Source organism: Eretmochelys imbricata, chromosome 13 (genome assembly GCF_965152235.1).
Source record: "Eretmochelys imbricata isolate rEreImb1 chromosome 13, rEreImb1.hap1, whole genome shotgun sequence".
NCBI lineage: Eukaryota > Metazoa > Chordata > Testudines > Cheloniidae > Eretmochelys > Eretmochelys imbricata.
Window position 1 is genome coordinate 34,120,641 of NC_135584.1, and position 12,281 is coordinate 34,132,921.

General features: G+C 43.8%; 1 protein-coding gene across 1 annotated transcript in view; it reads right to left on the reverse strand.

Moving 5' to 3' along the window:
* Window positions 1-247: 247 nt before the first annotated feature.
* The window catches only part of LOC144273848 (cytosolic phospholipase A2 gamma-like), a 28,661-nt gene continuing 16,627 nt past the window's right edge, over window positions 248-12,281 (reverse strand). Inside the window, exons 9-11 of the mRNA XM_077832541.1 lie at window positions 6,947-7,104; window positions 5,738-5,906; window positions 248-414 (exon numbers count right to left, since the gene is read on the reverse strand). Coding sequence (XP_077688667.1) covers window positions 248-414; window positions 5,738-5,906; window positions 6,947-7,104 — 494 coding nt within the window. The remainder of the gene's footprint in view (window positions 415-5,737; window positions 5,907-6,946; window positions 7,105-12,281) is intronic.

The window sequence follows — 12,281 nt, forward strand, 5'->3', positions numbered from 1 at the left end:
AGGGTTCTCTGGCAGCTGAGCAAGAATTTTGTGAACCCCTGGAGTGCCTAAATCTGTGACTCAGGCACCTACAGGGGCAGTTAGGTACCTAAATCGCTTTGTGAATCTAACACTGGGAAACTAACTCCTCCCTGCTGCACTTAGGTTCTAAGTGGTCACAGTGAACAGCCTCTTGGGAAATATGCAAGTCAGAGCCAGGCACAGATTTTCTGTCCTTCATTATCAGGAGCCAAACAGAGATGTGGTTTTAAAACTCCTTGGTGGAGGAGGACACAATCTGCTGGATCTCATTCAAAATCTTCTCCTTGTTGTTGGACACATTCATCTTTGCTCTTTTGAGGAGTTCTTTGACATCATCCTCTGAGTAATGTCTAGTAAAGGTGGTAAACTTGTCTCTGAAGTCCTTTATTTTACCTAGGAAAAAAACAGGTGGGTAAGTGTCAAATAGAGGGAAACAGTGGTACTGCTTTTACACTTTTACTGCTCCCAGGAGCATAGAATCCAGGTACCTAAAGAGGAAGGGGAACACCATGGCCAACTTCTGAGGTTTTCTTAGAATCACAGAAATGTGGGGCTGAAAGGGACCTTGAAACATCACTAAGTCCAATTTCCTGTGCTGAGGCAGGACCAAGTGAACCTAGAACATCCGTGACATATGTTTATCCAAGCTGTTCCTAAAATCTTCAGATGAGGATTCCACTACGTCCCATGGAAGTCTATTCCAGAGTGAAACTACCCTGAGAGTTAGGAAGTTTTTCTTAGTTTTTTTCCCCCAACAAAAAATAACATGTGACCAGATGACTAGCAACATAAACAATAAAGGGGAAGGGATGAAGATCTGAATAAGTAAAGAACATTTCACAGATTTTCTGACCAATTTAATGAATTCAAATCAGCAAGGCCTGATGCTATTTACCGACGGTACTGAAGGAATTAGCTGAAGAAATCTTGGAGTCACTGGCAATAATAATTATGAACTCATGGATGACAGGAGAGGTCCTGGAAGACTGGAGAAGAGCTCATCTTTAAAAGGGGGGGAAAGGGGAGCCAGGAAACTTGGGAACCTACTAGAACAATGTTTAAAACATTAAATTTGCAAATACCTGGAGAACAAAGAGGTGATCATTAGCAGCCTGCATGGATTGGCATAGAACAAATCATGCTAAACCAGCTTGATTTCCTTCTTTGACAGGGTAACTGATTTGGTTGATAGGGCGAATGAAGTGGACATAATATAGCTGGACATCAGCAAGGATTTTGACACAATCCCACATGACATTCTGATAAGTAAGCTGGAGAAATGCGGACTTGGTAGAACTACCATTAAGAAGATATATAATTGGTTAAACAACCTCAAACAAAGAGTAACTATTAATGGAATGATGTCAGATTGGAGGAGGTCTCAGGTGGGGTTCCACAGGGATCTGTGCTGTGTTCAGTCTTGTTTAACATCTTTATTAATGACCTGGATGTAGGAATAGAGAATATACTTATCAAGTTTGCAGATGACGCAAAGCTAGAGTGGTTGCCAACACTTTGGAGGATAGAGCTAAAATTCAAAAGGATCTTGATAACTTGGAGCATTGGGCTATAGACAACAAAATGAAATTCAACAAAGACAAATGTAAATTTCTGCACTGAGGGAAGAAAAACCAAATGCACAAATACAGAATAGGGGGTAACTGGCCTGGCAGCAGCGCTGCTGAGAAGGATCTGAGAGTTGTGGTGGATCACAACCTCAATATGAGTCAGCAATGCGATGCTGTTGCAAAGAAAGCAAATGCAATTTTAGGCTGTGTTAACAAAGACATAGTATGGAAGTCACGAGAGGTGATACAGGGCAACTGTAGTCAGTGCTGGTTAGACCTGAGCTCGAGTACTGTGTCTAATTTTGGTCACTAACATATGGAAAGGATATACAGAAGCTGGAAAGGCTCCAGAGGTGAGTGACAAAGATGTTCAAAGGGATGAAATGCTAGCCCTATGAGCAAAGGCTGAAGGAACTGGGTATGTTCAGTTTGGAAAAGAGAAGATTAAGTGGGGCATGATAGCTGTCTTCAAATACTTAAAAGACTGCCATAAAAAAGACTGAGAAAGTTTTTCTCTCATGCCATAGAGGGCAGGATAAGAGGCAATGGGTTCAAACTACAGCAGAGCAGATTTAGATTAAATCTCTGGAAAAAAAATCCAACCTGTAAAAATGGTAGGACAATGGAACAAACTGCTTAGGGAGGTCGTGGAATCTCCTTTACTGGAGGTTTTCAAAAGGAGGCTGGGTAGCCATCTGTCTGGGATGGTTTAGACAGAACAAATCCTGCATCTTGGCTGAGGGTTAGACTAGATGACCCTTGCGGTCCCTTCTAACCTTATCGTTCTATGAATCTAATAGTGAACCTAAATCTCCCATGCTCCATATTAAGCCTATGACTTTTTGTCCTATTTTCAATGGACATTGAGAATCATTGATCTCATCCGCTTTATAGAGCCCTTAACATACTTAAGAGGGAGGGATAGCTCAGTGATTTGAGCATTAGCCTGTTAAACCCAGGGTTGTGAGTTCAATCATTGAGGGGAACATTTAGCAATCTGGGGTAAAAATTCAGGATTGGTCCTGCTTTGAGCAGGGGGTTGGACTAGATGACCTCCTGAGGTCCCTTCCAAACCTGATATTCTATGAGTCTATATTTGAAGACTGTTACCAGGATTAGGTGAGGATCACAGCTGTTATTTATATTTTCAAAAGTAAGTTTCCAGTCCTTAGGTTTCAGAGTAAAACCTGCAAATGTGACACTGATGCACTTTAAAGGCTTAGAAACCAGCAAACAAATACAAATAACCAAATGCTTATTGTTTTAACAATGTCATGATTTTAAGCCCATCTCATGCTTTTAAGGGAGCTTATCTAGCTAGGGTGTATGGGGATAGCCTATCTAGCTATCTATATACACTGATGTGATGGACTGTGTAGCTCAGACAGGCCCTGAAAGGGTTAATGTGGGCCAATTATGTTCCCTGGCTACACCTGGAGGGAGAACCAGACTTAGCTGAAGGTGAGTCCCAGCTGGGGAGGGAGCTGGGTGGGCTCCATGAAGGCAGGAGTTTCAGAGAAGGAGGAGGCTGCAAGGAGGACCTCTCTCTGGGTTAGGGAGTGGAGAGACATGGAAGAGAGTTGGCTTCGGGGATGGTCTCCTGAGTATCGAAATCTGGCAAGAAGCAGTGAGAGAAAGCATCCATTGGAACAGAGCAGGCTGCAGTACTAAGCCCTGATAAAAGGGCAGGAACTGGAGAACCAGGGAAAGAGTTCTGGGAATTGCTCAGCAGAGGAACAAAGCAGCAGGGATGGATGAGAGGCCAAGCCTGAGGAGAGTAGTAATTGGCTTGAGTTTATCCTTTTAGCTCGGGATTTGTGTTAGGGGGTTCCAGGGGAGAGCCCTGGCCCTACAGAGGTTGTGGAGGGAGAAGGCCTGTAAAAGGAGTGGGCCTTCACTGTTGTTTATAGGGCCCCTGGACTGGAACCCGGTGGAGTGCGAGGGCCAGGGTTCCCTTACCAGCTACAGGAGAAAGTGGCATGAAGTCCTTAAGAAGGGGACAAGGATGACTGGAAGCCATGGGGCAAGGTTGTACAACATCCCTAGGACCTAGAGTTGGTGCCAGAGACCTGCTATAAGGATACTGGACTTTTATTTGTGGGAAACTGGTACACCAGAATGGGTGGATTTACATTGTGACCTGGCCCGAGGGCTGAGTCCTGGGAAAAGGCGGTCCACCAGAGTGGTTATCAGTTGGGGGCTCCAGGTGGGGAGAGAGATGTTATGCCCACAACTGGCCACAAGGAGATGCTCTACTGATGAGTCCTCCCCACCCCCATCTTCCTTACCCTCTTCAGTTTATCTATTTTATTTCCCTTCCTTTGCAAACTAGGAAAAACAAAGATCTTCCAGACGCCTTTCTTTGCTGGGCAGCTGGAAGATTGATGGGAATTAGGTGCCCAAATCCTTTTGAGGATCTGCATTTACAGTGCAGCAGGTCAAAGCTGAATCTGTCCAATGAATTCAAGAGAGTCTGTATCTCATGTAATTCACATGTCGACAGGCCAAGAGAAAGTGTAAGTGACACCAGTTAGGTCCCCTTTCCACTCCCGCTGAAGGTGGCCTGTTCTGCTACATTGCCTCTCAATTACACAGGGTGGTAATCCAGAGAAATCCATTTGATTTGCGTAAATATATATTAAACAATTTAAAACATTGATCAACAAGGATTTGCACTTTTGTCTTGATTAGCATGAACCAAAGAGCCTAGTTTCTGACCGTAGCGTGACTCAAAATTAATTGAAAAGCAATACATTTAAAACAGGTGATGGGGGATTATTTTGTGAAGCACACGAGTGTCCTGTGGAACTCATTGTCGCAGGGACACCATGGGCCGGTCACAGTAGGATTGTAGGAAGGATTGGATATTATGCAAACATCCATGTTTATAGCAGACTGGATTAAAAGACAATGCAAGAGATATAAACCTGCCTGCATTAGCCCACACAAAAACTACTTTCCTGGGAAAGGTTATTTATAATTGTTTATTACGGGGGTTTGTGCCCCTCCTTGTGAATCATGTGGTGATGGCAACTGTCAGAGACACGACAGAGGGCTAGATGAACCCTGCTCTGGTAGACAGTCACACTACTTGAGCTCCTCTGCTCATTTTCACCAGTGTCACTCAGGAGTAGCTCCATTTCAATCAGCGAGCTCCAATTCAGACACACGGGGCGAGATTCACAGCGGAACTCAGGGGCTGGGTTACGGAGAGTCATGGCGCCTAATTTTAGACCCCTGGAAAATCACTGGGATTCACAAAGGCTGAGTTAGGTGCCCAGGCTCCCTGTGCAATGAAAGAAGAGAGACAGGCTCCTGGGAAAGTGATCCACAAACACCAGTATGCTAGGCTGGGAACCACCTACGCTAGCCCGTGGGAGATGCCCAGGAGAGGGATGTGTGCTAACCGCTGAGGGAGTTCAGCACCCAAGTCCAGGCTAGAGGGAGGTGTCTGTCTCTGCTTGGGGTTCTCATCTGTGATGACAGACACTCTATAGCCTGGTGGTTACAGCACTTACACGGGCTGTTGGGGGCCCGGCCTCCATTCCCCCTGTTCCGCTGACTCTCCAATTCTTTATCCAAAGTAGAACAGATACAATAGGAGATACTGAGGGAGTCCCACATCAGCATATCCCCTTGCCCAGTGGTTTTGGCCTTTGCCTGAGAGACGGCACATCCCTCTTCAAATCCCTTCTCCTCCCTCAGGCTGAGGGGGAACTTGACCTGCCCCCCCATCCCAGGTGAGTGCCATAACCTCTGGGCTAAAAGTTATGAGGGAGGGCCTCCCTCCCTGCATTTGTCTGAGCGCATGTGTGGGGCCTGATCCTGCAGGCCATGCCTCAGCATGTCTGCCACAGCCAAGTGAGGCAGAGAAACACCTCTCTTCATGTATCTGGAAGCCTAGGATGGGGCAGCAGTGGACATGCCCAGAGACAGAAACTCAGGCACCGAGAGAACTTTTCTGCAAATCATAGGCCCTGAGTAAGTGTAGGTTCCTATAGAGTCTGGTGGCAGCTGAGCAAGGGTTTTGTGATTCCCAGTGAGGCCTGGTTCTAACATTTAGGTGGCTAAACTGGCAATGAGGCACCTAAGTCTGTTTGCGAATCTAGCCCATAGAGTTTTAGAAGAGTGGTGCACAATTAAGTTACCTGGACAATTTATGGTGTTGAAGAGTGGGAAGTGCATGACAGTGGGAACATCCTTTCCTCTGAAGATGTAGCAATCGGAGGGGTGATCTGGGTCCTTAATCTCTTCTGGATCTATCTCGGGAAATGGGATGTGATTTGTCTTACAATAAATGGCAGTTTTCTTGATGGTCTGGCAAAGAGGGAAAAGTAATTTTAAAAGAAATAAATAAAAAATGACCATCCCATTAATAAAATGTGATGTCACTAATATGGCCAGGCTAGAGAGTTAAAAATATCCCTCACCTACAGTATACAAACATTCCAAGGAGCCTCTAAAGAACTGACTAATCGAGGGCCTCCATGGAAACCAGACATGATCCTGTTGCCTTATCTGTGTAGCAGGAATCTTTGCATAACAATGCATATACTGTGGCTGAGGTTTTCAAAAGCTCCTAAGGGATGTGGATGCCCAGTTCCCATAAAAAATAATCCCTTAGGTCCCTTAACCTCAGCCCACCGTAATAAACAGAAATCAAAACCCAGACTTTCAGCTCCAAAAGCACAAGTTTGATTTTTGTTTTGTCTTTTACAAATTCATCTATAGAAAAACTTGTCTTTGATGTAAACAAAGTAGCAAAGTGTTACAGTAGCTGCGGCCACTAGAGGGAGACAATATCACCTATGGAGCCCTGGTGATATGGGAGGCTGAGGTTAGCGAGTTTGCAGAGTTCTAACTGACTTACTGGAACTTAGTTCACATTTCTACTGACCCCGTCTCCTCCTGCTAGAGCGCTCTTGGCTCTGTACGTGCTAACAGAAATGAAAAGTGGTCAAACCTAATGACTGTCATTTAGCCTGTCAGATAGGACTGTGATACACACATGGGCACATCTGTGGAGTAAGCAGCTGCCATTTTTACACAGAGTAAAACTGAATTTCAAGTTTTCCTCTTCTTCCATGACATCCACAGGGAAAGAGAGGTCACGACTGGCCACATGCCCACACCCCAATCCCAAGCGACCTTGCAGGGAATAAGGTAAAAATTCCCAGTGGATCCTATACATCCACACATCTCAAATTGTGATCCCCACAGCACCTTCAGGGAATCCAAATTACTGCTGCTAACAACCGTGTAACCTCACTGGGTCATGGGCCAAGTCCTGGGTATTTCTGCAGTGCTTGATCCCGACGGGGGCGTTGGGAGATATCACAATGAATAACAGAAGTTACCTCGAAAGGATCCCCGGCGCTGAAGTCGAAGGAGAGGATCAGTTGCACTTTCCTCTGTGGGCGCAGAACGAGGGGGTAGGCAGAATTTATGGCAATGCCGGCATCAATCAAGTAGATTAATTTGTTGTTGGTCAAACCAGTGGATTGGGCATCATGACCTGCGAAAGTGCACCCAAGTATTGTTTTAGACTGTGATTTTTCCAGCGGGTCACAATGAGTGAGGTGCCCAAATCCCCCTGAATTCCATGTGGATTTTCAAAGGTGCCTCAACTGGCAGATAAACTCCTAGTGGGATTTCCTAAGGCACCTAAAGCAAGTTAAGCACTATCAGGAGAAGGGAGATGCAGCTAGCCTAATTATGTGCTAGCTTAACCCCCCCACAGTCTAACAAGCACAGCTGGGCCCCAGCTGAGCTGCCTGATTAGCCCAAACACCCAACTGGCTGTGGGGAGCTGCAAACTTGCTCTTATGACCAGTGGCAGGGCTCTGGCTGCTCAAAGAATTCACCCATGGCTGGGAGAGCTCCTGCTCCTGCCCTGTGCCCAGCCTTGTACCCACCTTGTCTTGTGCCAATAACCGTCTCTGATTCCTGGCCTCTGACTCTGCCTTTGACCCTCGGCAGCGGCCACTTGCCTTTGACTCTGGCACCTACCCTCGGCTCCAATTCCTGGCTACTGATGCCTGCTGTCATCACTCAGCATGACTCCTGCTCTAACCAGTAGGTAGGACAACCCCCATTCTGGTCACTGACAGGCACCTAACAGTGGGAGTTAGATGCCTGCCCTGCTTGGGTGCTTCTGCAGTTACCACAAGGGGCCAGACTTGCAAAGGTGGGTTGGTGCCTAAAGGTAGAGAGAGAGGCCCAGTGGGTATTCAAAGTGCCCAGGGCCCAGATTGATAAAGGTATTTAGGCACTTCTGACCTCAGTGCCTAACAGATTTAGGAGTCCAATCTCAATGTTTAGGAGAGAAAATCTCATTGGCAGTCCATAGTCCTAAATCAGTTTGGTGTTGCAATGCTGACCACATCAACGCATAAATACCTTTGACAATCTGGGCCTAGATGTCTCAATCCTATTAACCACAGATGTCTATCGGTATCTTTAGACACTAAAACCTTGCCCTGAGCCTCCTTGAAAAACCTCAGCTCTAATTTTGAGAAATTAGCATCTAAACCAGCTCAGTGACACATGGGCATGATCTATAAACACATCTTTGAGCCAGCATTTGGTAAATCTCCGTTTTACGAGAATCCCGGCTGCGTTATAAAGAAGTCCTGACTCACGGCAAATTCTGAATCATATTAATACCTAGAACATTTACTGTTTGCTTTGACACTAGCTCACAACAGAGTGGGGCAAACACAGCAACAACGCACTGACAATCATCTGTCCAAACAAAAGCCCCACAGTGCCTTCGGGTTTCATGTGGGTTTCCCTTTTATTTACTTTCCATGAACACTCAAAAAGGCAATTGGAGCTGGTCAAAAAAATGAAGAATATCTGCTTCTCCTCCCTCACACCCCAAAAAGCATTGGAATTTCAAAATTGTTTCATTCCACAGGGATGGAAGCTGACTCATTTTCTGTTTTTCATGAACAACAGAGATTTTAATCCAATAATTTCCCCGAAAAAACTGAGTTTTTTCTGTGAAAAAAATGATTTTAGAAAATGGCCATTTTCCACTCAGAATGAAAATATCACTTGATAAATGTTGACCATCAGTAAAGAATACCTCTTGCCGTAATGATGATTGGGGATGCCTTGCAATCTGAGTCTCATAAAACCTTGTAAAATACATTGCCACACCAGCTCTCAAACAGTGGTGAGTGGATAATGCAAAACAAACCAAAACAAATATTCAGAAAAGTTTGTTGGAACAAAAAGCAGAAATTCCATTTTTACTGCTGCTTTTATTCTCTCTTGTGCACAAGAATTTTCATAGGTTTGTGATAATTCTCATAGTCCTCAACATCCTCCCTCTGGGGCCTTGAGAAAGTCATTTCTCATTTTTGCACCTCAGATCTCCATCAGTTACATGCGAATAACAGTTCTCTGCCTTGCAGGAAATTCTCAGCTGTCACCAGGCACTCAGGTAATATGGCAATGTGGAGGCCAATAAACAGGTTACTAGATACAGAATTTGTGATAAATTTCATGACACTATCTTTAAAGCTTTGTGGGCTATAAGACAGCTGTCCCCTCCCCCCCCGCCCCAATCCCTTCCCCACTGCTGCCCCTTCCCCACCCCCAATCTCTGCTGTCCCTAGTGCCCATTATACAGTATAGTCGCCCCTTCAAGCTGGGAATGGGCGACGGGGGATGGATCACTTGATGATTACCTGTTCTGCTCATTACCTCTGAAGCACCTGGCATTGGCCATTTTCAGAAGACAAGATACTGGGCTAGATCTGTCTGACCCAGTGTGGCCATTCTTATGTTCTCACCCCCTGCTGCCCCCTGCGACCCATTACACAGCATAGCTACTTTTTTCCTGTCTCTCACCCTCTACTGCCTTCTTTTGCCCATTATACAATCTGGCTGCCTTTTTCCCATTGCTTTCTGTTTAAGCTATTCTCTGTCAAAACAGAACCTTGAAAAACAGGGAAATTCATACTGCAGAGGTAGAAACAAAAGTGGAAAGTGCAATTCAAATGGATTTTGCTTACTACTTTTGTACAGAAAGTTGTTGGTGCACCCCCATATCCAGTAGAGGAGACAGGTTATGGTTTTCCTTAACAATTGGCATGAACATCCTATTAGGCAAAAAAAAAAAAAATCAGAATAAAAATCAAAGCTGAAAATAAGTACAAAGAAATAGCTAGAAGTCTATAGACTGAATTCCTTTTTTCTTCTCGGTTGCTAGTAGGTGTGAGTAGGGGCAGAGACAGGTATTTGTTGATCCACAGGCACTCAGGTAGCATAGTGCCCCTTGCAGAGCAATTGCAATAAACACAGAGGTTATTCTGCTTCGGGGCTACTGGACTCAGCCTGTCTGATTGTCTAGCTCCCAGACTGACTGACAGACACTGCGCTGGCAGGATGCAGGGACTCCTACTTGTGCAGCCCTCTCTGACAATGGATGTTTCTTTGCATTTTCACAGGCATAACTGAGGACCAGTTTTGGTGTGACAGGACTTGGAATGGGGATGGGGTTTGAGGAGAGAGTGGTGGGTAAGGAGCGAATGGGCAGGCCAGAAGACTGCATGAGATCAGGGGGAACCCACAACTCCAGGGTCTTTATACAGAGAAATTTGAAATGTTGGGGTTTGTTCTAAATCAAGAACAAAATGGATTAACTGATGGAAAATATTCTCTTTTAGAAATAACTTTTACTTTGGTTTTACCAGACCTAGAACACCTGACATTGTGCTTCTTACTATGCTTGTAAAAAAATTAAATAAATAAAAAAATTGTACTGTCAATAATCCTGTTGCTCGTTAATAAAAAATTAGTAACTAAATTTACTTTCTCCAAAGGTAAGTTTAGCTTTTGTTTACTCAACGACATCTAAGGCTGCTAGATACTTAACTGCCACACACCTTCAATATGGTATTACTTCAGGATAAGTTCTAAATGGCCTTGTGTTCTCTTAAATTACAGCAAAGTCCCTCAGGGCCAGATTTAAAAAAAATATTTAAGCACCTAGTGGGATTTTGAAATCAGTGGAGGTTAGGTGCCTAGATGCTTTCAAAAATCCCATTCCAGGTTTAAATCTTTTAACCATATGGCCTGAAACTTACAAGCACTCTTATTCAGCATCTCTGTATCTTTTGTGGGATTCCTTATTTCTTAACTATTATTAGTCTTGGAAGGATTAGATTTTGATCAGTAAATGTCAATTTCATAGGACACTCACATGGGAAAAATAATTCCCGTCTATCTGATCTATGATAACAGAAATTTACCGAGAGGCAAAGCATGAAAAATGCTGCTTGAGAACTCATCTGAGTTTGATTTAACTATATTTACTTCATATATTTTGACATGTGATGTTGACAATTTGTATTTTAATGGTTATAAAGCTTGAACTTTTTGAATGTCAGTGTTAGGAGACACATTCCCATAGACTTTCAATAGGATTTTGGTGGCAAAAGGACCCTAGGGCCTTACATAAGAACATATGAATGGCCAGGGGGAATGAACAGAACAGGTCAATTTATTGACTGATCTATCCCCTGTCGTCCAGTCCCAGCTTCTATTAGTCAGAGCTTTAGGGACACCCAGATCATTGGACTGTATTCCTGACCATCTTGGCTAATAGCCATTGATGGACCTAGCCTCCATGAACTGTTCTAATTCTTTTTTTAACCCAATTACACTTTTGGCCTTTACAACCCTGGCAATGAGTTCCACAGATTGACTGTGCATTGTCTGAAGAAATATTTCCTTGTGTTGGTTTTAAACTTATTGCCAATTAATTTCATTGGTTCATGTGCTATGTGAAATGGTAAATAACACTTCCCTATTCATATTCTCCCACACAATTTATGATTTTAATAGATCTCTGTCATATCTCCCCTCAGTCGTCTCTTTTTCAAGAGAAACAGTCCCTTTCTTTTTAATCTTTCTTCATACAGAAGCTGTTCCATCCACCTAATTATTTCTGTTGCCCTTTTCTGACCCTTTTCCAATTCTAATATACCTTTTCTGAGATGGGGAAACCAGAGCTGCACGCAGTATTGAAGATGTGGGCGTACCATGGATTTATATAGAGGCAATATGATATTTTCTGTCTTATTATCTATCCCTTTCCTAATGATTCCCAACATTCTGTTAGCTTTTTTGACTGCAGCTGCACATTGAGTGGATGTTTTCTGTCAACTGTCCACAATGACTCCAAGATCTGTTTCTTGAGTGGTAACAGCTAATTTAGACCACATCATATAGATTTGGGATAATGTTTTCCAATGTGCATTACTTTGCATTTATCAACATTGAATTTCATCTGTAATTTTCTTGCCCTGTCACTCGGTTTTATAAGGTCCCTTTGTAACTCTTCCCAGTCTGATTTGGACTTAACTATCTTGAGTAGTTTTGTATCATCTGCAAGTTTTCCTTTCTCCAGATCATTTATGAATATGTTGAACAGCCCTGGTCCCAGCACAGATCCCTGGGGCACCGCACTATTTACCTCTCTCCATTGTGAAGAGTGACCATTTATTCCTAGTCTTTGATTCCTAACCTTTAACCAGATACTGGTTATCATAACTTTTTGTTTTTCCCTCTTAATGTGAGGGGGGAAATAGAAGAAAGAGATGACACACTTGAAATGATGAATTATGGAGGGAAATAGTTAAATGACAAATTTTCTTCCTTTTAGGGCACATCTGGTTC